The sequence below is a fragment of the Tasmannia lanceolata genome, unplaced genomic scaffold (assembly GCF_043159265.1).
Source record: "Tasmannia lanceolata isolate RefF3 unplaced genomic scaffold, GAP_Taslan_0.1 ptg000008l, whole genome shotgun sequence".
Taxonomy (NCBI): domain Eukaryota; kingdom Viridiplantae; phylum Streptophyta; class Magnoliopsida; order Canellales; family Winteraceae; genus Tasmannia; species Tasmannia lanceolata.
The window spans coordinates 24660001-24686499 of record NW_027518685.1 but is presented as its reverse complement, the minus strand read 5'-3'; the positions used below and the strand labels follow the sequence as shown (position 1 = coordinate 24686499).

General features: G+C 37.7%; 2 protein-coding genes and 1 non-coding gene across 3 annotated transcripts; 1 reads left to right on the top strand and 2 right to left on the bottom strand.

The window, feature by feature from the left end:
- Positions 1 to 2699: 2699 nt before the first annotated feature.
- Positions 2700 to 2785, top strand: LOC143885703 (small nucleolar RNA snoR14). Its single transcript, XR_013253566.1, has one exon. It is a non-coding gene; the product is annotated as a small nucleolar RNA snoR14 (small nucleolar RNA).
- Positions 2786 to 4918: 2133 nt separating this feature from the next.
- ENA (DnaJ/Hsp40 cysteine-rich domain superfamily protein) lies at positions 4919 to 10434 on the bottom strand. Its single transcript, XM_077388808.1, has 4 exons — positions 10139 to 10434; positions 5765 to 5861; positions 5418 to 5472; positions 4919 to 5325 (listed from the first exon to the last, which is right to left on the bottom strand). Exons 1-4 carry the CDS (start codon positions 10253 to 10255, stop codon positions 5181 to 5183), a joined length of 414 nt encoding a protein of 137 aa, XP_077244923.1. The 5' UTR covers positions 10256 to 10434; the 3' UTR covers positions 4919 to 5180.
- A 1823-nt stretch (positions 10435 to 12257) lies between these two features.
- On the bottom strand, positions 12258 to 25041 carry TOM2A (tobamovirus multiplication 2A). The gene is made up of 7 exons (XM_077388807.1): positions 24889 to 25041; positions 24054 to 24410; positions 16552 to 16651; positions 15575 to 15655; positions 15382 to 15486; positions 12780 to 12989; positions 12258 to 12681 (listed from the first exon to the last, which is right to left on the bottom strand). The coding sequence occupies exons 2-7, from the start codon at positions 24290 to 24292 to the stop codon at positions 12574 to 12576; spliced, it is 843 nt and encodes a 280-aa protein (XP_077244922.1). The 5' UTR covers positions 24293 to 24410; positions 24889 to 25041; the 3' UTR covers positions 12258 to 12573.
- Positions 25042 to 26499: the final 1458 nt, after the last annotated feature.

Genomic DNA, 26499 nt, shown 5'->3' with positions numbered 1-26499 from the left:
ACAGTAGGACCTATTGAATCAATAATGCAAATCATGTTATTGTGGCCCAGATGAGTATAGTCATAAGCTAATTGGTGCCGATCATTATTACCATTCTCTGTTTTGTGAAGACTGCACTATAGTAAGGATTACGTATGCTCGTAGTTCTTCCCAATCTCCCTTCTTCACATGGCATCTATACTGTGATTGAAAGAAATCTCCTGTTGGGGGCCACCAAAGAGTTGTGCTTCACAGAAAAATCTTGCCAGTTGGATGTCCTAAACATTTCCGGCACTTCTCAAACTGTCGTACTGAGGGACTAGTTTTATTGTGACTGTTTGATATTTGCACCCTCCTCGCATGATCAACATTATGTTTGGCCATGCGAGTACAATATCTGGACACCTCCCATGAGCCCCATTAGGTTGGGCCATACTGCCATAGCCCAAACCTCACATGATAAGACACAATCTTAAGCCATCCAATGAGAAGATTTCTCAGTTGAATACATATAACTGATCAATTGCTTTTAACTGTACATTATCATCCCCAGAAGTCCTCCAATAAGAAAAGATCGTTCATTCAAAGGCAGTTTTTGCCAGCAAACTACAGAAAGGTGTGTTCATTAATAATAGCTTCATATTTTACCTTTCACAAGGGAAAAAACTGAGGCATCTACTGTTACCATGATCATAAATAATAATCAACAACCAAAAGTAATAACCGAAAAAAATCAAGTTACAGCCAACCCGTGAGAAAAGATACAAAGAAAAAGTGTAAGTTCCCATCAACTTGGTCTTCTATCAAAACTCTAGATATATCCACACTCTACACCCCACACACTAACAAGAACAAAGGAAGAAGAAGTGCCAGGATGAGAAAAGCAAGAGAGATATCAGTGCTCATGATCTTGTTGTGCATGGCCAGGGCTACATGGGCCGAGCAAGGGCTCATCTATGAGCAAACTCTGCAATGGCCATGGATTTTTCCGCCCCCAATGATGGATCCTCAGATTCAAGGGTGTTGGGCTTCTCTGTTCAGTATAGAAGGGTGCGTGCAACTGTGCAAGAAATATTTTAGTCTTTCATCTTCTACAAGGCGGGACTGGGTCCTGCGTGTTGCAAGGCCATCAACGAGGTTGGGAGAATTGCTGGCCTAACATGTTTCTACCATTCGATCCCCTCATTCCATCATTTATGAAGGATTTATGTGGCTTGGCAGTTCCACCCACTGCTATTAAGGGGATATCACCAACCCCTGCTTGAGGGAGTTTCAGCTAGGGGTGCAACTCGAATCGGGTTGAGTTCCAACCCGAACCCAAACCCGACCCGACCTGAGTTCCAACCCGATGATTTTCAACCCAACCTGAGGAACCCTTTTTTCCAATCCGAACCCTACCTGACCCGAGTTCAACCCGACCCGACCTTTTAAGCTTACTTTAGTGATTAAAAAAGTCAGATTTCACTCGGATCGAGTTGCCCAGCCCAAACTCAACCTGGGTTGGGAAAACTCAACCCATATCCGACCCGAACTCAACCCGACTCAAGGTGCACCCCTAGTTTCAATAAGGCCTACTTGGTAGATTATTAGGAGAAGGTTATTAGATAATTAGGAGCCTCCTTTTCTTCTTTTAAATAAGCTTAATTCCTTGTTTTTTGGTTTCACGTGAAAGATATGTTCTTAACATGAGTTTCGACGGATTTTCCTCTCACTATAAATTTCATTGTTGTCGGCATTGACATGTAGAATGGGACTCTATCTTTATTCTTGTCATATTAATCAATTCTTTAGAAGATCCCTGAGGATCCTACCAGAGCGCCTTTTACTTCTAATAGGCTATGAACTAGATCAAAATCATTCTCAACGGATTCATAAGAAGTGATCCAATTTTTTTCATCGGGTCCTGGTCGAGACCAAAGATCTTGAGCGACCTAACTTTTACCATAAAATCAAGTTGGGTAAATTTCAATTCATTTTTTAGCAAAAGGTTCCCTTGGATCCGAGCCAAGTTGCACCCCTACATACCCCTACTAGTGATGAGGCCATTGATTGATCTGATGGGTGATCACACCGAACATGGTTATTTTCCTCAGATCAATGAGTGTAAAAATCATCAAATCTTTGAAGATCTTAATGGACGCCTTTCAATCATGCTTGATCAAAAGGTCTAGAACCATTTGATGAAAGTGGGACCAAGGCCATATCTAACTACACACGAGGTACTTGGTACGTGCGTATATTGTGTGTTGCAATGTCTTTATAGGGAATAAGAAGGGTAAAAATGTCATGTGAAAAAGGGTGTTAAAGTTCTTAAGGGTTAGGGTTAGGGTTTTCTCTCATTCAACCCTGTTCATCTATAAATACCAACCCAACATCACCTTCTTTCATTCTCTCTCTTAGGTTTAGGTTTAGGGTTAGTTTTTCTTCTTCCATTCAATCTCTTTAGGGTTAGGTTTAGTTTTCCTGTCTCTCAGAGTTTACTATTATTTATCTTAGTTTGCTGTGATGAAAATCTTTTTGTGTTGAGAGGAGTCCCTTGGGGGTCTCTTCGTGTGATGCTAACACAACCTCTAAGAAGTTCTGAGCTTATTTCCCCTATTTTCAAACTCCCAAGTGTTGATTTTTCATTTCCCTTATTTATGAATTTCTGTTTTTTCTTCTTCTTCTTCTTTTTAGGGTTTTATATATTGTTGAATTTGGAAGGGAAAGGGAAAGGGGGAGCGAAGTGATGATAAAATTCATGGTCTGTCAATCCACTGATATAATATTGTGATGCTACTAGTGAATCCCGACAGGTTCTGATCGCTTCCCCCCCATACAAAAAAAAACCCTATTATCTCGTTTCTTTACTTAGTATTTTTCTTTTTCTATTTTTTGAAAGTAATATCTATTTTTTTTTTCAGAAATTGTTGATCGATGCCTATTGATTTTCTTTTAACTTTCATTTTGCCTCTGATCTTGTGAAATAAAATGGTTCAGTTTTCTATTTCCAAAAGAAGATACTACACAATATAGGATAAAAATTCTGAAAGTTGAAACAGAGTCTGTAAATTGAAGGAAAAACAAACCCACTACCAAGCTAAAGGTGGTCATTAAGGGCCCGTTTGGATAACCCATAGATTTAGATTTGGATAGCTTTTGTTTCAAAGATTACCCTTAGATTTATATTTGCTTCCTTTTCTCCTTGTTTGAGGAGAAGCCCAACTCTTGTTGTTTGTTTGTTGAGAGAAACAGTCTATAAACCTAACCAGTAATAAGGGTGAAGAAATAGGTGCAAGGGAAGAATTGCAAGCTTTTACTGTTTCTTCATGATGTCTTTAGGATCAAATCTCTTGCTTATAAAGTGGTATTATTTGTTATAAGTAATTTGTAATCAGCCGTTTTTCAAATTAATGGATAAATTATTCCAGCAATTGTGTGTCTCTGTACACAGAGGATGAATGACCCTTCCCTCGAAGCGGGTCAAAAGGCTGATCTTTCTTCTAAGAAGATCAAATCAGTTCCGATCCGTAATACCCATGTAAAGAAAAGAAGGGCATTTCCCTTTTTAAAAATGATCAATGATCCTAACATTGGGTTTTGCAAAGCTAAGGTTCATAGGAAAAGAAATTTGCCAATCATTTTGGGAAATGATTTCTGCACTCCAGTGTTTGCTGTGTAGTTTTTTTACCTTAAGATTGGGTCATGTACAGGTTGGTTAACTTGATTCGACCCAGGCTGCATGCCTTGCTAAATGATAAATTAAAAAAGGTTGAAAAGCATTAAAAACTCTTTTTTAGCTTCTATTGGTGAAAAGTGAGATGAGGCTTGATGGATCAAGGGCCGGAGGCCATCTAATAAAGATCTTGGAGTCTTTCAGTGGCTTCTAGTAAGGAACGTGCGAATGACTTACTTCACATGATGCCCCATATAAAACCCTAAAATTTCCTCAACAATAAGCAGAACCAGGGTTCTTCCTCGAAAGGTATTTGCTATTTCAACTGAGTTGGGAAGAGACTTTGAATCAAGGAATGGCAAAAATAGGGAGATGATTGTTTCGGGGAAATGATAAAAATGTGCCGCACCCTGCTCCATTGTACGTTGCAGTCAGTTGCAGTTAGATCACTACATTCCTTCAAATGTGAAGTACATCAGGCCCCTTCAGAGTCATAGACAGTATAGCTGGGTGTCCCAGGTAATGAAATGGGGCGCATTAATCATTTCCGTTTTTTCTTCCCTGAGGAAGAATGCAACCGCCTTTAACGTGAAATGTGGGCAGACTTTAATGCTTTTTGACGTCAAATTATGTTACAAGGAGGGTGCATTATCTTACCAGAGTGAAAAGTCATCGCCTTAAAAATATCAAGATATATTGTCTCTTGCTTAGACTAATAAATGCAAGGGAAATTTCTATATCCTCTATTCAAAGAGGGGAAATCTGCCTAAAAAGGGTGTAAATAAAACTTGTAATGTCTACGGGTGGCAATCCAACCGAACCGAAACTGAACCAAAAATTCAGTTTCGGTTTGGTTTTACCAAACCGTTTCAATTTTGGCGATTCAAATTTTGGTTTGGTAGAACTAAACTGATTCAAATTTCAAAATGAACCGTTGCCCTCGATTTCCAATGATTATGAGTAAGGGGTGGCGAGATTGGCCGAACCGAAAATTCAAATTTCGGTTTGGGGGTCAAACAGAACCGTTGCCACCCCAAGCCATCACGCGTTGAGCTGTGTTGTGGTACAGGTGAATCAGTATCGTAAAACTACACTAAAAATTGTTAAAAAGGATGTAAATAATAGTACGACAATGTCATATGGGTAGATATTTTCTAAAAGATCACAAAAAAACAATAAATACTTACCTCGACCTGTTAGTAGGCTTATGAAAAAGACATGCAAGTCGAGAGAACAAAAAAAGAAATCAAAATTGGCAAAAGAAAAAAAAAATAGAAACAAAAATTTCAGAAATCTCTGTTTGGTTAGAATTTTGATTGATTAGAAATCTCTATTCTGGTTATATCCAGCCATGTTTATCCATCTCATAGCTTGCTATACAATAAAACCAGATTCAATGCATATATCATTCCTAAAAGCAAACATTCCCAATAAGTATAAGATCCTTACATGAGACATGTTGTAGCTTTTGCTCTTCATTCGAATGGATTCAGAATCCCAAACATCTTATAACCACAACTGATCGCTTCGGGTTATACCCTCATGGTTACTGGGGCGCTTCATTTTCTTGGCAATTCCAAGAAGGATTGGCATCCATCTTCATGAAATGAAAACCCATTATGTCCCTGTATTCTCCTGTCCCAAGGCAACGGGAGCAATACCCGAGACCGCTCCCACCGCAAGTCTTGCACCTAACAGAAGTCATGCAGTAGCCATAAGAGCTAGAAAATTAAAAAATCATCATGTGAGCACTAAGATACAGCATTGGAATCTGGTACCTCACCATTTAGGCCATTTTCCTTTTGGAAGCATAGCAAGATGTACACAATTCGTCCTTCCTACCATAATCCATAACAAGATGAGGAAATCAATGTGTTGATAAAATAAAATGGAACTTAATATCTTTTTCTTGCAATTCAAACAACCTTCATAGTAAATGTGGCCCCCTATTTTACCAAGAATTCCCCCCTTCTAGTGGTTTTATGACTAACAAATCATTTTTGTCTAAAATTTTACAATAGTCATAAATCTGTTGAAAGAGGGTGTTTGTTATAAAACAGGGAGTGCATTTACCATGAATCCTATATATATCCAGCACATTCTGGACATGTAATAGGAACTATGAGAGACCTCTTCCTTGACAATGTTGGCAATCCACTCTCCCATTTCCTCTGCAAATAACACAAGGCGGATATGGCATTTTCCTTTCTTCTTTCCAGACATTTGACTGCACGAGTAATACATTACAAAAATTAAAAAGATTTCCATGGCTAAACAGCATATGTCTACGCAAAACAAAAAACATTTTCATTGTACAATTTACAAAGAAGCTCAATTCTCTCTCACTTTCTTCAGCACTCCAGTCATATATTTCAAATTCAGTACCACTGGCCTTCAAGAATCTAATGGCACATACTTTTGCAACTGTAATAGAATACAGGAAATGAGGGAGGGTATGGAAGGATAAAAATAAACAATACAGCGTCACATTATGCTGATATCCTACGCATCCCAAGACAAACTAATTGATGGAGATCACATCAGACTTCTGTGGAATACAGTGTGTGTTATGGGGATGACCTGAGCATCAAGCACCATTCAACGCCATAGCTTGTATTAAAGAATATAGGAGTTTGTTTTTCTAGTATAGATTAGTTAGATTCGTAGAAAACTCACACTACAAAAGTGGGACACTTTTGTAGTGTGATTTTTATCCATCTCCGCCCGAGCCAGCTACCCCTGCTCTTGAACCGCATGTGTATGAAATCAGATAGGTGTTGCATTGGTCTTCAATTAGCCAATGGCTTAGTGGTTCGCGTATCCCTAGCCTTCGTAGCAGGGGTTGTTGCCGACTTGCCGTTGCCCTTCGAATTAAATAATGCATTCCATCTGCCCGGCGTGTTGATGGTGGTTTTCTAGGAAATTTTAATTTAAACTTACAGCCTCAGGCTGTCTTTACATTTTTGTCAAAAGGGCAAACGTGGAAAAACAAATAAAAGGGCATTTTTTTTTAATGCTGCAAATTAAAGAGCAGTGTGCTAATTGTTGTTATCAAACTAGGCAATTAGGTAAGGACGTCCAAGATGGATGTGTTTGGGTCACAAATGTCTTAACAGATTTACATGCTGAGAAATAGCGATTTATCAGAAAAGTCTTCTGAAAGAAGCACCCGACAATTGGGGTGTCAAGGTGCTGAACTTTATAAAGAGAAATTTCTAGAAAAGTCTCTGTTGATCGTATAAAGACATAAGTGAAGCTGGCCTCAGCTAATAGGAAAAGCTCATAAGCTTTAACATCCATTGTTGAAAAAATTGAACTACTACCTCCCAGTGAAAGATTTGATGCCAAATTGTTCCAATTTAAAACTTAGTAGCAATTTTTATAAACCCTCTACCTCAACATGAGAGAGAAATTTTGAAATAAAGTAATAGTTATGAGCATTCAGAAGGGAAAAAATACAAGAAAATTTTGAATTTCAAAGCCAGGTGGCCATGCAGAGATCCACACATACAAATAGAGACGCCAACTCTATATTAAGATGCTTCAAAATACTATGACAGATCCTCTACTACTTTTCTTCTGACATCAAAGTACTTTTTTTTTACTCACACATAATGCTTACTTTTCCCTCCATTTTTTTTTATTTTTCCCTTGGTTAAAACTTAAAACTCTCTCATTTATAGACATGGAATGTTACTAAACGTAGAGTCTCCTTTCTATAAAGACAACAGGAACTTCTCAAGTAAATTCTCTTTTGATTTAAATGAGGCAAAGATTGCAGCCTTCTTGCAAGGTATGAGTGCCTTCTCTACAGACTTTTTGCGTCTAATCAGATTGGAGGATGACTCTCTCTTACAGTCTCAGTTAGGTTAGTAAAGGCAAGTAGTTAATTTGAAGACTCATGGATTCAATGGAAGAGAGATTGGATATATGGAGTTCCATGTCCATCTTATCAAATCCAGGTAACTCTTTTGTCAAGTTCTTCTCTTCCCACTGCAATATGTCCCATTTAATTTGTCTAAAAGCTTTTTCCTTATTAATAAAATCATTATTGATCCAAAAAAGATCTACTGAAAGATCAATACCTAAAACCACAACGGCCTCCCGCTTCCATAAATATTTCACAAAATACCGTTCTCCTTGTTTCATGATGCATACATCTCCTAAATCATTGGTAACAAACACATAACTAACTTGTACATCACTACAAGTTCTCCACAGAAACTGACCCCTTCGCATCTTGTCCAAAAAGGAGTGGTGGCAAAGAGATGGCTGTGATACCTTCTCAAGATTTTTCGAGTGTCTTTCACAGTAAAATGGTGAAGACTAGCTAAGCCAATATTTCAAATTAAAAAATTCCAACCAGACCTCAATTTGTTTAAAATATTAAAGAAAAACTTATCTACCCTAAAATACTTCATGATTCTCTAAGCAGCTTGTAAATGTTCTTGCCTAGTATGGTGCATAAAAGACACACTTGATTCACTGCATAGGTAATGTTAGGTCATATAAAGTTCGTATTAAAGTGCCCCAACCATGCTCCTATACATCTGGGGATCTACCGGTTTTTCTCCATCTTTTATGCAAGCCTTCATATTTTAGATTGTTGGTGTTGCAATAGGCTTGCATTTTAACATATAAAGCCTATCAAGAAATGCTTGGCATACTTTATCTGTGTCAGAATCATCCTTTCTTTGTTCTCTCCATTACCACACCAAGAAGTAATGAAAGTATCCCAAATCCCTAATCCTTCATCTCAAAATTCTTTTAAGTCCACTTTTCAGCTTCTGAATTTATGCATTATCTCCTCCAATTCTAATGATATCATCAACATAAAATAATAAGAGAATCATGTGTGACCTAGTGCGTTTATAAAATAGTAACGTGACAAACACTTTCATGTATCCTCTTACATGCAGAGCTTGATTTAGCCTTTCAACAAACTTAACTCTATGAGCTTGATTTTGCCCATAAATAGTTCTTTTAAGTTTGCACACAGATTTGCTTTTGTCTGCTTCTTAGTCATTAACTTTGCTCCAGTGGGCGTTTCGTTTTGCTCGCTGGAATGGAATGTTCCAGTGTTCAGTCCATTTAAGGATTCCCTTCTGAAAAAGACACTACAACAGGTGGAATGCTTTCAAAAAAAATTAAAAATTTAGAAAAAGGAGCTCTGCAATTGCGAAAATGAGGGGTTCCTGTGTGTTTTTAACCATCACATTAGTCTGCAAGGATTAAAAAATACTAAATGCCCCCTCAAATGACTATAAAATCATCACTAAAATGGAGTTTAAAATATAATTCCAAAAAAAAGGCGATAAAAGCATTTCTGAATTTTTTTGGAGAAACCTACAAGGATTTCTAAATTTTTCCAAATTCCCCAGGACTTTCAAATTACTTGTATGTACTCTTTCAAAAGGGTTACAAGGGTTGAATGGTTCTCAAAAACCTGCATTCTTAAGATTCCTACAACTTAGAGAACCCAAAACCTTATATTTATACAGTTATGCAAAGAAATATCTTCAAATTCTTTCACTATTTCAATTACTACCCTTCTCAAACTAGCAGAATGCCTAAACAAAACTTTAATTTAGTTTTCAACTATACCCTTGACTAATATCTCTCAGCCATCTGCTAGAGTAATCTATAACGCCTTCAATCACTCTTACAGTTGCCAATAGGGAGAATTATATACTTCAAGATAAGGGGTTTTTGACATACAGGACTAAATTGACTGGGCGATTCTCATTCCCTTAATACCGTTGTGTTTTAGTCAATTACTTCAGCTCTAATTCAAAACCCATAAACTGCTTCCATCATCCATCAATCATCTTGATCTTGTTTTAGGTTTGCTATTAGTAAATTCTGGTTCATAAAGCTCTTGTATACACATGCAACTCAATGACCAGCCAATCCTGATTCATCTTGAGTTATCTTTCATTTCAATCACTCTTACAATTGCCAATAGGGAGAATTCTATACTTCTGAGATAAGGGGCTTTCGATATACAGGGCTAAATTGAGTGGGAAATTCTCATTCCTTTAATACCATTGTGTTCTAGCCCATTAATTCAGCTCTTGTTCAAAACCCACAAACTTTTTCCACCATCCATCAATCATCACACAGCTAAATTGACTGGGAGATTCTAATTCCCTTAATAGTTAATACCATTGTGTTTTAGTCCATTAATTCAGCTCTTATTCAAAACCCATAAACTTTTTCCACCATCCATCAATCATCTTGATATTGTTTTGGGTTTGGTATTAGGAAATACAAGTTTATGAAGTTCATGTATGCACATGCAACTGAATGACTACCCAACATTACAAACAGAATATTTCAAATTTCTGATATGGATTTCAAATTTCAAGCTCAAACACTGAGAAAGGATGAAAAACAAGAGTTCTGCTAACGTACGCCATGTAGATGACGGTACCTTAACCTTCACCCCTGATAAGTAGCACCGAAAAACATAGATCAGGGAAGAGAAAAGGATACGAAACTTACTTCAGTTTTGACGATCCACGACGGTTTCGAAACGGCGAAACGCAACGAAGGCTTCCCGTTTCGGGGCGAAACCTCGAAATTTCCGGCCGCTACAACTGGTGCCGTTCTCGCTGCCATTGATTGCCGTTTTCCTTTGAAACCCTAACCCTAAACCTGAGAGCTAGTACATAATAGAGCGGGTTTACGCTAACATACGCCGGGTGATAGGGATTTGCTATGGTCAATCGCAAAGGGCATTTCGTGGAACCTCTGTTGCATGAGAGAGCCGACACATAGGCTCACTTTCCAACACATTTTGTTATTATTAATGAGGTGGCTGCTCTCTCATGCAAATGCCTTTTGCAATTGACCCTAGCAAATCCCGCATGTAAATAATATACCATACCTCATGTTTTCGTATTTGGATTTGGATTTGAGCTTTGGGTACAAAATACATACGTCTTGCTGTTGTTGCTGCCGCAAGGTCCACGAGAAGCAAGGGTGAAAGGTAATCGTCACAAATATGGATTTCCAAATAATGTCTCGCAAAAAAGATTTGAAAATCAGATATATCTTTTCACTATTGTCGCTGGTTTGTATATCGAAGGATCCGATGGAGTTCCAAATCTAAACCGCAAATGTGAGAAATCCAAATCTAAATCTTGTGGGTATCCAAACGTGGCCTAAGGGACGCATAGCTTGTTATATGGTAGCAACAGTTAATCTTAACCGTTCATTATGGAGTACGGATTTTAATGGGTATGAGATCAAAGTTGGGAACCCTCAAACCAACCTTTCCTATGGTAACTTCTTGGGTTCACTTTTATTTGCTAGCCTGGTAATGGTAGGGTTCCTATACCTTTAAATGAAAATTATTCAAAAGAAAATGATAAGGAAATCGGGCATACGACCAGCTTAGTACCTGATAATCAAAGTTTGCTGAGTACTAAATAGAGATAACCAGTCGAAGGGATAGGCAATCATAAGAAGTTTTAAGGTTCGACATGCTATTTTGGATCAATCCACTCTCTTGCTATCTCATCAATCAAATGAACTCTTTATAAAATCCTAACTATGCTTTGGTCAGCTCTGTAGGCAACCTTCGGCAAAGGGAATAATAGCATGTCCGATCTGTTCATCAAGAAATTTCCTTACAATACCAATGTCGTCCCAAAGCGCCACGGAGTTTGAGATTATGCATCAGATGAAATGGAATTTGAGTCCAAGAATCAGTTGTGGGACTCCAAATCAATCCTCAAAATCCAAACGAACGTAATTTTGAGTTCAATAATCAGTTTTGCACAAATCAATTCCCAAAATCCAAAACAAATTAGGCATAAATATACAGACAGTGAGAAGAAAATATTCATAACTAGCTAATTTTGGCATATCATCGTGAACCTTATTATAGAGGGCGAGCCTTGACAAAACGGTAAGGTTGCTCCATTGTGACCCGGTGGTCACAGGTTCGAGTCACGGAAACAGCCTCTCTGCAAAGCAGGGGTGGTATGGTATATTCATACCATAACATATGAAGAGTAAGAACTAGAATTCTTATCAATATTGGAACTCATAGGGAAGAAAATGGATTTATGGATGGAATCAAATATGCAATCTTTACAGAAAAAAGTATTCGGTTATTGGCGAACAAGCAATATACTTCTAATGTCGAATCAGGATCAACTAAGACAGAAATAAAGCATTGGGTCGAACTCTTCTTTGGTGTCAAGTAGCCCTCCCCAGACCCCGCAATAGCGAGAGCCTTGTGCACAGGGCCGCCCTTTTTTCTACCATGAACCTTATTATGAACCAGTTAGCACTTACCAGTTCGCAATAGGACATGGCTTTGAGCCCACCAGGTTAGCATACTCTATGTCTAATCCTCAAAATAAAGTCATTTTCAGGAAAAGATAACAAAAAAGGGCAACGATTTGAAAGTAAGAAATGGTAGAAATATCATTCCCTTCCTCTTTTATAAAAGAAACAAAAAAAGATGTATTTCATTGAGAGAGAGAAAGACTGAAAGAGGGAGATATAAGGAATTCTGTTGACGAGTTAAATTTGTGAGCATCAAATAGATCAGAAGATTCAGAATATGAATAACTTTAAATCTATGTAACCCAGTTATAAAACCAGGACAGAACACACACAGGTACGCATCACATACTATTGCACCATCTAGTCCGAAGTGTCAGGCTAACAATGTGAATTCTCATGAAATGAAAGATCACAACTCAAAAAGTCTTATTCTACAGGGCCAGAAAAAGAAATAGATAACCAATTTTGCACACCATTGTCTGGGTACAAAATTAAAGATAACTCAACATAACTCAAGATGTCTATTCTACACACCCAGCAAAAAAGAAACAGCAAACCATTTTCAAGAAATTGGCACACCAGCATCTAGAAAATTTGTCTTTCTTAGAAGTTCAGTCACGAATTTCAGTGATTAAATTTCACATTATGCTGCAACGACTCCTTTCTTCCGCAGGTGGTGCCGCCGTTTGTTGGAACCTGTTTGACTCCGAGGGGTTGTATGTAAACTCGGATGTATCTAGCCCATACTGTTTTGTAGAATGAACAATAAGAAAAGATAGATTAAAACATGCAAGAAGGCAATTATTCTCAGTGGAAAAAGAGGATTTCAGCCAAATGGGTGCACCTTTTCCCTCATCCTAGCACTCCAGGCATCACTCCTGCTGGGGCGCTGATCTAAAGCACCGGCCACAGGCACTCCGGTTGCAGGGGCAGCTTGCCTGTTTATCAATGGCTGACGAATTGCAGTCCGAGGGGCTATAAACTCATCATCACTGTCATAATCGGCAGGTTTGTTTGCGGCCCTTACCACAAGAGCTAACAAAAATACCAGTGCCTGCATATCATCGATGGCATACAAATTGTTAGACCAAAGAATAAATCCAACGTATTAATAAAATAATCTTATGTAGGAAACGGGATGCCTATCCAAATGTTTCATGCATGAGAAAGTCCTGGATCACATATGGGTCACCTAGCCTCTCTTCAATATACATAATGCATAGAAGGTTTTCCATGTGTTTTTTTAATGTGCCTTAGATATTTGCAGTGAAGGCGCTAGTAAAATGCTGAAAGCCCAGCTTGAAGCACTGGAATTAAAAACATTAACAGCTCAAGCCTCAAAGACAACTACTGCCCATGACCTAGAGAGCAGCTAGAGTACTGATTATAATCCCTTCCTTTTTTTCCTCATCTCCCCAGACTAACAGACAAAGTGCTTACAGTGTCACCTCCATATTATCTCTTTCTGCTTTCTGCTCTTTATGCCATTTCTATTTTTGATGTGTGTCCTGCTCCGGCAATGGGAAGGGGAGAATTCGCACCGACTCTTGCCTTTCCGGGGACACGCGAGAAACGATAATGGATCAGCAAAAAACCATAAAAAAGTCACTTGGGGTCATTGAAGGGTTGAAAAACCAAAACGCAATTGCTTTGTTTGATGAGCTTTCAGTTACATTCGAAACCTATTGAAACCAGTCTTTCTTGAAACATTCACAATTGGCGTAAATGCCACCCGTACAGAACTTCTCCGTATAAGCTGCATATTTTTGTTCTTTGCTGTTAAATTGTCTATAAGCAACTCCCAAGCAAAAGAAAGGATACCACATGGAAACGTGGCAAAGAAGACAGAAGGGCCACATTATATTTGACTGCAAGATGTGCTTATTCTGACAGAAGCATCATTTATTTGATCATAAAAGAATATAACAGAAAAAAATTTAAGATCGTGAAGATTAAGATACTAATAAATTTTACCAATTTTTTTATTTCCAAAAGAAACTCTCCTTAATATTGCTTGCTTTAGGTCCCATAAGGGCCTCAAGTTCCTACCCAACCCAAAAATGAAAATAATAACATTGCCAAGCCTGAGGATCCATTTCTCAGGGTACCACCAATCATCACAGGATACATAAACCAAATCTAATATTATTCTGAAAAGAGGAAAAAATCACCGGAATCAATACATTTTTTTTTGCAAATGAAAATCCTTCAAAATTATGGAGGCATTTCTGTGCACCTATGAAGTATTAGTATATTGTTAATAATTATCTTTGATTCTGGATAACTACAGGGCATGAGATCAGGACCAAGGTTTTTAGGCAAAATATTGATAATACTACAAATGTGAGAAGCCCTGAGCCATGTGGGTGCAAACCAGTCGCACCATGATACCGTTCCTCTTCAGTGAAGGGATAGGGAAGTATGTCCCAAAAAAAATTCTTGGGATCAAGTAAAATAGATTCAATGCCAGTGGATCTCATTTGCATGCTAGAATGCAAACGTTTTATTTGGTTATTTGATGACATGGTGGAAAAGTAGAGGTCCTTTTGTTTAAGTCATCAGATCAAGCTACTTAGCAGCTAGAAGCCTAGAACTCTAAATGATTAAAGAAGGGTCTATTCAAACAATGCACTGTCCATCTGTCGAGGTTTAATTTTTTTTATGGCAATGTGACAAAAGGGGCATCAGAATATTAGTTGCAAACGCAAAGACCATACCAACATGGGCATGTGCATATCTTACTAGATATTTATATGGCGAAGACACTTCAAACACCATGCTTAGCTGAAGATAGGGACAAAGTGTGCCCAGCTGTTGCTCACTCTTTCGGTGCATTCAAAATCGATAAAAGATTTAATAGTTGTCATTTGATTAACCTTATTCAATCATAAAGGAAGCAAGTCTTTAGAAACTTTATAGGACAAAATGGTAGATACATTTATTTAGAAGCTGGCGGTTAGAGAAAATAAGCTTTCGTTAGGGTGAAAAGGATCACGATAGGCAATAAATCACAAACAAAAAGAACATGGGATTAATCCACGCAAGGAAGTCTATGACAGATTGATCCACTTGTTTCTATTATGTCAACGCTAATTAACTACTATTAGAATCATAGTTTAGATAGAAGAAAATTTTTCAATAGTTTTTTTTTTTTTTTTAAAGTTGACATAAAAATGACAAATTAAATTGAATTAATAATTCTGTACAGATAAAGTAATATAGGATTTCAATACATTTACCAAGTTGTCAGACAATTAGAAATCTAAATGTGCACAGTGAACCGTGATAGTAGGGCTTCAATCATAATTTTAGCATTGCAAGTGATAACAAATGACAAAGGCAATATATTAGCCTACAGTCAAGGCATTGCTCCATTACATCATTCTCATTTCAGTTAAAACATAAAAGCAATCCAAATGAAGAATCGGTGGACTTAGATGTGGTACCTCCAAAATAACAGCTCCGAGAGCGACCCATTTTGCAATTTTCCAGTTCGTCTTCAAGAAATCATAGATCATGTCAAAGTCTCCAGTTTTATCAGTAGGAATTGTCTGCATGGTCAATATGCCGGTAATTAATTATATTTTAGAAAGGATGGGGGTGGTGGTAAAATCAACTTATCTGACAAATAAAACTCACCTCTTCCCAGCTTTTGTCAAAATATATGAAAGCTGCACATCCCAGCTCTATTAATATCAACAGGATCACCAATAAAGAATACTGCTCCAGTTAAGGAAAACCATTTCTTAAAAAGAATCTACTTGTAGAAAAAAATACAGCATGTGTTAGCAATTGTAACTCTTTCTGTCAAAAAGGAAATAATATGAAAAGAAGTTAATCAATAGATATACGAAGTGGTATGACAAGCAAACAAACAAACAAAATGCTCCCAAGCGTGTTGAGATCGGGGGTTCAAACTTCATCTTTACCTACCATAAGAAGAAAGGCAAATAAACCCCATATGCTCCTGAATGTTATTATTAAATAGTTCTCTTCTAAAGAGGCCAAACCATGCAGCTTTTAAAACTTTTTTTAAGATTTTCAATTAGATGATCTGACAAAATTAAGAAAGGGAGTGCAATTTTTTAATGGAATGCCATATGTGGTGCAAACTACTGGTGCTTCTTTTAAGAGAACTAGAAAAGTCGCATATAGTAGAGTAAAACAGGATTCTTTGAGCAGGATTTATTGTTATTTTCAACAACAGAAAAGAAACTCTCTTTTTTTTTTTTGAACGGTAGAAAAGCAACTCTAATTATTTGCACATTTGAGTTAATGCCATGTCACTAGAGTCTAGAATCTAGATCCCTGACTTGTATCTGTCTATTAGCTTTCAGTTTGACATGGTAAAAAGCCTGCAGCTTTTACAAATCTAACTCTGTCAACATTGATGAGACGGAATATTTTGTTTGCGAAAAATAATTAACTGGATAATAATCTCATTTTGGGCATAATCAGTTACAAAAAGGACAGAAAGTCAAAAGGTGTTTCACATTATCTCCCATGACGTAAAGACCACTCGTGCTTGCCTATTGGGTAAATATAACTAATGCTTAATGCTTAGAAACATAGAAGCAATCCAATTCAACAGATATATGCAGATGAAGTCAGGATACACAAGTCAGGCAGCAACTGTTTCTGGTTATGGCTCCAATACAACCAAAACATGAAATTACGAAGAGAATAACACCAATCCCCATGAATAGGTAAATAAACCTGCAAAACACAATGGAAATTTTAGCTAATGTACCCAGAAAGGTGAATAAATAAAAACCTACTGAATTAATCCAAGCTAAAAACTAATTGGTTCTGTAGGTGGTGCCTTGGTGATATAAAGTGTGAAAATTCATAAATGATGGCTAGTATTGGATGAATTCTGAAGATCTTTCAAATTGTGAGAGATCTAAGGAGGAGAATGATACAATGAAAAGCTGCTATATGTGATACTACAGAGGGGTATAATTGGATCCACTTAGATGGCATTAGCATGATCTGAACCATTTATCTAGTAGGATGCATCATGGAGACTTCAAATCCTAAAAAATACACTGATTAGAAATGCATTGATAATATCTGGATTAAGTATTTGGAAACCATTGAAGCTATGAGGTAGCATATGAGATGTGTGCCAAAGATGCTTCTAAAGCTGCTGATGCTCCAGTATGATAAAAAACATCCACATGCTATGATACAAATAAATTATATAAAATTAAGTTATTTCGAAGCCGTATTAAGTGTCATCTATGATAGCCAATGCAGATACATTGGACGCCTGAATGAAAATGCAGATGCATTTTATTTTCAGTCATGACAGAAATGAAAACATGTCGGTTCCGGATGAAAAATTCGGTGCAAATCTGATAAAATCGTGGAAAAGCATGGAACCATATGCAAATGGACGTTTAAAATGAAACTTCGGGAAGCGCTAGAATAAGCAGAAATACACATTAAAAAACCATCACAAAAGCAAAAAAAAAAACGCCCATAATTGTTTAACAATAACGAACACATAGTGACATGCATTGTCGCATGTGTCTAATAATTCAGTAAATGCTACATTTCAAATATAATTTATATAAAATTTAAACATAATACATACATCACATTTCGCTTGCAATTCATATAAATAATTTAATAAAATTAGGGAAAATACAGATACCCCCCACCCCCCCCCCCCCCACCCACCCCCTCTCTCTCAACTTTATGACATTTTCAACTATAATCCTGACTTTTAAAAGCCACCAGCTACACCCCCTGAGGTTTCAATTTGTATAAGGTAGACCCCCTCAGTTGACAGTTCCTCCACAGATGGAAGGGTTAGGATGATCCTATGGAGCTGATTTTTTGGGCACACCCTATCTATGTCAGGGCCTATCAAATGAATGCTTTGGATCATCCAAACAATGTGGGCCCACTGTGTTTTTGGTAGTGTTTGGATTCGGGTATGGGGTCTTCATTAGCATTGATAGTGTTTCAAAAGAAGGGGTCTACCTCATACAAACTGAAACCACAAGGGGTGTAGTTGGTGACTTTTAAAATTCAGGGTTAGAGAATGTCAGAAAGTTGAGGGGGTTGAGGGGGTGTAACTGATATAGTATACCACCATTACACTTTTGTTTTGGCTTTGGTATGTGTTTCAGTGGGGATGGAAGTGGAAACATTGTTTAGGTCATTTTGTGTCGTTACGATAGAAATTTAAAACCATACTCGTGAAAATAGGGGGAAGGTGTTGTTGTCTTCATGCTTTATCATCATCTCTATGTAAACAATGGCGGTTGGTTTGGGATCTGGTTTTGGGTCATGCAAACATAACTATTCATGGGATTGTGTTTGGCAACATCAATATTGGCTAGAGGTAAGTTTTCTAATGAGCAATGTGTTAGTGTTGTCGGTTCTATGCCTCTTGTATGGACTGTTCTTTGTCTGGGGACTGGAAGTGGTCAGTGGACTATCTTGTTTGGAAGTCAGTTCATGCACACCACTTGTACAAAGAAATTCCTCAAAGAAATGTGGTATGTGGTTCACAAGACAGTTCATGCACACAATTATTTGATAAAATTTCCTCAAAGAAATTTGCAGCCTATTTAAGACAGTTTCTTGTTGATTATTCAGCTTTGTAATATGCTTTAAGAGTAAGTTGCAATGGAGATGAAGTCTGATTGCAGGTCTCAAATACTCATCCCTTCGGATTATTTTAACATCCAAGTTACCTTCATTAAACAAAGTAAAGTTGAAATATCTTAGAGGAAAATTCTGGGAAGACGTTTGGAAGATGTATTATCGATCTACGCTTTAAGAGTATGTTGCAATGGAGATGAAGTTTGATCACAGGTCTGGAATGCTCATCCCTTCGGATTATTGTAACATCCAAGTTACCTTCATTAAACTTAACGGTAGTAACTGTGTACAGTGGGATCTGTCGAAGTTTTCCTCATCGACAAAGGAAAGTTGAAATATCTTAGAGGAAAATTTTGGGAAGATATTCAGGATCCCACATCACCAAAATATATCAACTTTTTAGTCTGTAACAAGGTAACAAGAGCCTCAAATACAATCCCACTGTATTATTACTCTGATCTGAAATGTAGAAAATTGAGAGATTGGGGGTAAGAAACACAAACACAAAGCCTGAAAACACAAGATTTACGTGGTTTGGCAGTGTGCCTATGTCCACAGGAGTAGAGTTTTACTATTTCAATTAGGGTTACAAACTCTCCCTCTCAGCCAAGAAACGCACAAAACCTCACACTCCGTAACCCCAATATATGGCGTAGGTTAATAATTTAATACCACTACATCAAGAAATTACCAAAATACCCTTTAGTGCAAACCTGAAATTGAATTTTCCTTTCGGAGTGCTGCTCCGGAAACCCCAGCAGGGGCACGCTCCCCCGTGCAACCCCAATTCGACCCACATGTGTGTAGCGCACGTTAGTCCGTCATGGTAATAAATCACACCATAATGCAAGACATATACACAACATGAAATGATGAATCATTGCAAAGAATTGAATATTTATCAACCAACTTCCTCGGAAGCACAGCTCACCAATGTCAGACAAATAACTTTAATGTCGTGCCCAAATCCCCTGTGGCTCAGAGCTCCCATCTTTGCCAGAAGTTTTCTCTAAAGCTTCCACGAGTGTCGATGTTTGAATCTGATGGGCCAGTTTTTTTGACATGTTTGATCTTGCAGTGACAGGAGGTGTTGGCCACGGAGGTTGGATTGGTGGTAATGGAGGCGGTAAAATTGTAATTGCGTAGTCGTACCGAGTCACATGAAGGCCGAGGCAGATATTGTGGATCCTGAATTTGTTTTCATTATTGATTTTTATTGGGGTCTTAAAGCAAAACCAGCAATCATGTGGTGTACACAGCTGATGGTGTTACATCTCAAGCTTCAGGGTTATCAGCTCCACAACCAGATACCAGTGAGATGATGTTTATATCTAATATTCCTACTTTTTTCCTAAGTCTGCAGCTCAACCATTTTCTTCCATTGCTGCTCCCGCTGAGTCATGTCCCTCAAGAACTTGTGTCGCCTCCTCTAACCCTGGGATTATTAACTCATGAGCATCAGATCATATAACCAGCAACCTAAGCATGTGTTCCAACTTACAATCTTTTGTCCTCTACTCAATGTGTGGTCCTTGCATATGGTACTACTTCCTGTGTTTCTGGTGCAAGAATCAACTAATTGTTTTGTACCATTTTACCCATCCTTTTGTGTTTCCCAGGATCCAAGGACGAAGGGGAGGATTGTTGGAGAGCATTCAGTAACTTTTTATCAATTCTTTTGTGGTCATTACCATTCAAAAAAAAAAAAGGAATCTAGAGGTCATTATTATTTTGAAGATGGTAGCGCTTTTGAGCTCACTACACTGCAATCTTCACTCTCCTCTTCATTGGCACTATTGTCTTTGACATCCATCGTTACGTTGTTTGAAGCTATTAGTTCCATCTATGTGTCAGTTGTTTCAATGTGAAGCATGTCAACTTAGTAAACACCAAAGAGTTTTCATTTTCATCTACAGTTAATAGTCGTTTCACTAGTCTATTTTAGTTAGATCGTGTGAATTTCTGGGATCCTATCAGTGTAAACTCTTTTTTCGGGTTTGAAGTACTTTGTTACTTCTGTGGATGATTATTCCATAATGAATTGATTGTATTTAATGAAGGACCATTCAGAATTGTTTTCTATTTTTAAATCCTTTCATACAGAGATTAAAACAAAACTTGGTGCCTTCATATGTAATGGGACAATGTCACGGAATATATTTCCTGTATATTTTATTAATCTATTGTTGATCATGGTATGAAACACCACATGTCATGTGTCCATACATTGAAAATAAAAAAAATCGTTACCTTCCTGAGGTTTCTCATGCTTTGTTGTTTCAAATGAAAGTTCCTAAAGTTTATTGGAGTGCGACTATTTTAACTACATGTTTTTAAGCAACATAATGGCATCATCGGTTGTTCATGGTAAGACTCATTCCATTTATTTCCCTGTACACACTTATTCCCTCATACTCCTCGTATCTTTGATTGTGTTTTTTTCTGTTCAACGGTTAGGTTCATGTCATGACAAGTTAGATCCATGAGCTGTCAAATGTGTTTTTCTGGTTTATTCTCAAAATCAAAGGTTAAATTGTTTGTCAGTGTTGCGTCGTCATTTTGTTTGTTGATGTTACCTTTTTTAATCAGTTTTCTTATTCAGGATGAAATTCAATTTGTTGATGCAAATTTGCCTTGTATTCCTTTTCTACTTGTCGACTCATTTATTGTCTTAGAAGCTTCAAAGCCTTTCATCACACAAGCTTCAAAGCCTTTCATCACGTAAGTTTACTCTCATTGTCCACATCCTCCAGTAAGGTGCTACTCTCACCACCAACTCGGGCACCAATAGATCATGATGTAGTAATAGTTGGTTACCATCTAGAAAACCTATCCCTATTGCTTCCATTGATTTGATGCTCCTATTGCTATCCAAAAAGCTAAGCGTATCTCCAAAAAAGACTCAAGTTCCTCATCTCATTGTTTTACAGCTCATCCTCTTGATAAATTCGTATTCAATACATGTCTGCCTTCTCATCTTTGCTACTTGAACTCTTTCCTTGGTGGTTGCTCCTCAGTCTATGCAGGAGGAAATTTCTGATTCTCGGTGGAGGAAAGGAATAAAAGATGAGAAGGATACACTTCATAACGATGGTACTTGGAAAATTGATTCGCTCCTGATCAGGAAGTCTATTGTTAGTTTTTGTTTGGTTTATACTGTTAATCACATATTTCACCTGAATGGGTCTATTGAGAGGTGGAAGGCATGTCTGGTCACAAAGAGCTACACACGGATCTATGGTGGATGGATCTATTGAAAGGATGAAGGCATGCATGCTCACAAAGAGCTACACACGGATCTGCTTTTTGGCAAATTTAGTGATGTTGTGCTAGAAGTTAAAAATGAAGAGGTGCCAATTTAATCGCTCTGCTTTTTGTCATGATTCGAAGTAAGCAAGGATTATTCTAGTGATGAATGTCTGTTTTTTGTCATGATTCGAAGTATGAAAGGGTTATTCTAGTGATAAATGTTGATGCCACAGTCATAACGCAGTGATGCTAAAGGCATTGAAGAATTGAAGACATTCCTTCTACACATGTTTCACAACAAAGATTTGGGAAAGCTTCGATAATCTCTTGATATTCAGGTTGCTTGATCTAACACTGGGATAAATTTATCTCGACAGATGTATGTGGACTTGCTGGAGGAGACGGGTCTACTGAGACTCCAATGGATTCAAATACTAAGATTAATTTTGATGAGGGAGAGTTGCTTGAAAATCCGATTAGTTACTGTCTTTTAGAGGGGAATTGAACTAATTGGCCATTACAAAAATCAGATATCTTCTTTGCAATAAAGTGAGTAAATTCATGGATTGTCCGAGAGCTCCTCATTGAGAAGCTATAGTATGGATTTTACGGTATATCACAAGAGCTCTTGGGCGTGGTCTACTGTATAAACCTAATGGGCATCAACATATTGCCCTTGGGCGTGGTCTACCATAAACCTAATGGTATATCACAAGAGTTGGAATTTCTAGTGAAGTTACCTATGCATTTGTTTTGTGACAATCATGAGGTCGTACATATTGCTTCCAATCAAGCGGTTTATGGATGTATCAAGCATATTGAAGTAAATTGTCATTTTGTGCGAGAGAAATTCAAAATGGAGATGCATCTACTCTTTTTAAAAACTTTGAAGATCGACTAGCTGATTTATTTACTAGGTTTTTGAGTTGGGAATGGGTTGACACAAAAAACAAGGTTATGCTTTACTAACCAAGCATGTCCCCTTGGCAAACTATTATTGGAATCCCTTTCCAATATTCAGAGCCCAAAGTAGGATAGCAAGTACAGCCACACACTAATAAAGGGAAGTTAATATGTGTGTCTGTGTGTGTGTCAAAACCTATGATTTAGTTGACACTCTAAATTTATTGCCGGCACATGTGTCCTGCCGTATCCGATACGACACGCGTGTCGACACTCCTTTGGACACTTTTAAAGGTATTGCTACAAGTGTTAGACTTGATGTGGCTGGGTGGACACGTCTTTGTACCGTGTCAAGTGTAACATTCAATTTTATTATTGAATATTGTGTTTACCTCTTTTAATATTAAGTCTTCTTTTATTATAAACTCTTCTTTTAGCTCTTCTTTAACTAATATTTGCTGCCATAAACCAAAAACCCTAAACAAACTCATATTCCAATATTATATTCATCGTATCATATTCGTCTCCCTTTCTCATTGTATATTGGGGACGGAAGAGAACTAGATTAAATTGATGAATGCGTTACTATTTGATTTTCTCATATTTGTTTCATATTATAGTTGATTAATTCTAAAATTTATTAATTTGTTGAATGTATCATATTTGTAGTTACAAATTATGATAGTAATGAGTAATTTTATATGTATGCACGTGTCACAATTTCTAGATTTTTAGATGTTGTCATGTCAGACAACTTGTATCCATATCGAAACTCAACACACGAATCTGTATCTACAAATCATGATTATATATACTTTGTATTTTAGCTGTGTCACTGTTTCAAAAATTTTGAGGTTTGTAGTGTCCGACACTCCGTGTCCGTGTCAACACATGACACTCGTGTCCGTGTCCACAAATCATAGATCGAAACATAAAACAATTCTAGCCTATTATTAGTGGCATCCTTATGAGGAATTGAATATTCATGTTTTTGGGCAGAGCTTCAAATAAATAGGTTAGGCATGCACGCACGCACGCATGCAACCATCCTTAGCGCTTGTCCAGTGCATTGTTTTGGTAAACATCAGTCACATCTGTATGTAGCTAACTCTCTTCTGTTTTATTCTTTTGCAGTGGTAGACGACGACCTTAAAATTCTCAATTCATCAATCTGCCCAAATGCAATGTATTAATATGCTCTATGTTTATCTACCACCACTAAATAGCCATTGATAACAAAATCAAAATTTAACTCAGTGCATTTTCATAGAATAACAGAAAACTACCAACTAAAAAACTTAATTGAAGACTAACAAGCAATTTAATCAAAAAGAAAAAAAAATTGTACCAAGCCTTTGGGAGCTTATCGAGAATACTCGTCGAGAGAGACACGGCAAGCATCATAGGCCGGCCCAGCATTATAAATTCATGATCATCGCTCCCCGGGATTCTCAGACCAGCATCAGAAGAAGCCCTTTTATATTCAACCATCAAGTAAATCCCATAACCCACCATCGCCAATCCGACAAGTGTCAACAGAAAGTTTAGAAGTTTCAACAGGCACTCCAAGCACCCTCGGCACGCCATCCTTTCTAAATCCTCAGGCTCAAACCACTCCTATAGTAGATTTCCTCTCTATTTCATACTCATAAAAAAAAAAAACCCGCATCCACAGAAACCCCAAATCTGTACTGGATTTGTAACTCTAAACATTTAAAAAAAAATGCAATCCGACCCATCATAAGTTAGGATCACGATTAGGAGAAACAGTCCAATTTCCAAAAAAAACATAATTTAAAAAAGGGTTTTGCTGCCATTAAAAAATAGGGGTTTTGCTAAGGGCACTTGTTAAGTATCATTTAATTGACCTTGGGATCTTGAATTTACACATACTTTGAGGGGGGGAAATCTCAAAACATGTGTAAAAGTCGCAAAGTATGTGTAAATTCAAGATCCCAAGGGCAATTAAATGAAGCTTAACAAGTGCCCTAAGTTAGCAAAACCCTAATTAAAAAAGGGGGGAATGTAAATGTAGACATGAATCATGAAATCTTTGAGCAAACTACGTGATTTCCTCTCATGTTTTGTCTCGAATCAAATAAATCAAAGATGATAAATGACAAAAGATTTCAGAATTTCATGATTACTATAAACATCGATGAATTGAGGGCGATAATTCTCACCTCTGAGCGTCGAGGTTTGAAGGTTTTGACTGTAAGGGCAGAGAGCTGAAGAAAAAAAGGAAAGTTTTCTTTAGAAAGAGAAAAGATATTTTTTTAATTCGAGGCCGACTAGCCAGTAGAATCTGGACACGTGGTGGAATATGGTGAGAGTCAGTCGAGATGGACGGTCGATATTCGAGGAAATGGTCTGAAGACGGTGCAAATAAACAGATCATGCACTCGGACTTGTCTCGAGTCTCAACTCGTTTCCACGTGGGAACCGGAAACGAATTTTTGTGCAAAGTTACGATGTTACCCTTACACAATCGAAAAATCTCGTATCAGCTAAAGGGCATAACTGTCAATTAATAAGGCCATCCCATTAACGAGAGTTACAAGACGAGTTTTTTTTTGCTACTGATATTTGCACCAACATGTTTTAGAAATTGCACAAACTCAGCTTGTCTTATCTTTTTAATTGGCCTTTTAAGAGTTTTTAGAAGAATGTCCTTTGTCGGCTGTTTAAATGATAAAAGACAAGATTAGTGAAAGGGGAGTGATGAATCGACTCCCCATGTGTGTCTCTCTCTCCTCTAGGTTAGAGAGACAAAGAGGAGAGAGATAGACACATGGGGATTCGATTTATCCATTAGGAGCCCTTAGTGAAATTATCAAAACATGGTTATCCCAGCATCAATAGACAATTCACTAATTCATCGAGAGATGGTTCCCCCCCACCCCAGGATTATGCGCCCCCCTGTAAATGTGATTTTGTAGGCAGATCCGTTTGGATTCCAGAATTATTTTGATTATTCGGACTTTTGTGGAACAAAAAACTTCCTGAGAGATTGGTAGGAAAAAAAACTCCCTTGAAGTACCCCAGTAAAATAAAAATCCCATGTTTGGTTGACTGGACTATGGTGGGAAAAAAAATTCCGGTAAAATAAAAATCCTGTTGTTTGGCTGCTTGAACCGTTGGGAGGACAAGTTCTTCTCTTGGTTATTTTGGTTCCTCGGATTTCGTGCGAGATTATTTTGGTTCCTGGAATTTTTTTTTCCAGCTTTGGATTTCGTGCAGGGTTATTTTGGTTTGTGGGATTCTTTTTTGCCCACTATATAACTAGCAACCAAACGTGGGGTTTCCTGCGGAAATTCCACAAAAGAAGACTGAGAGACAAACTCATCGCCCTATTCACCCAAAAAAGAAGACTGGGAGACAAAAATACCATCGCGTATCAGAGAAAATAGGACAGACCGGGAGGGTAATTTCGGCATATGACAGATAAACTTTTCCCGTTAAAGAAAACAAGTACCAGTTGTCGCGCCACATATCTGCATTGGGGAGCATGTGCGGATAATGATTCGGTTTACACTTGGGGTGTGGTGGGCCCCACAAGGATTTTGCTTCGTTGGAAAGGAGGCAAGGAGCTGGTCAGCTGGGTGGGAAAACGACGCTCAGCTACTGGTCAAGAGAAGAAAAAGGGAGATGATATCTTCACCCTCCCTGCCGCCCCCATTTTAACGTGATTTGACGTCAAAAAGCATTAAAGTTGCCCACTGTTCACGGAATAAGAGGGGCGAATGCGGACTGCAGAGGAGGTGAAAATATCATCTCCCAAAGAAAAAATGTTT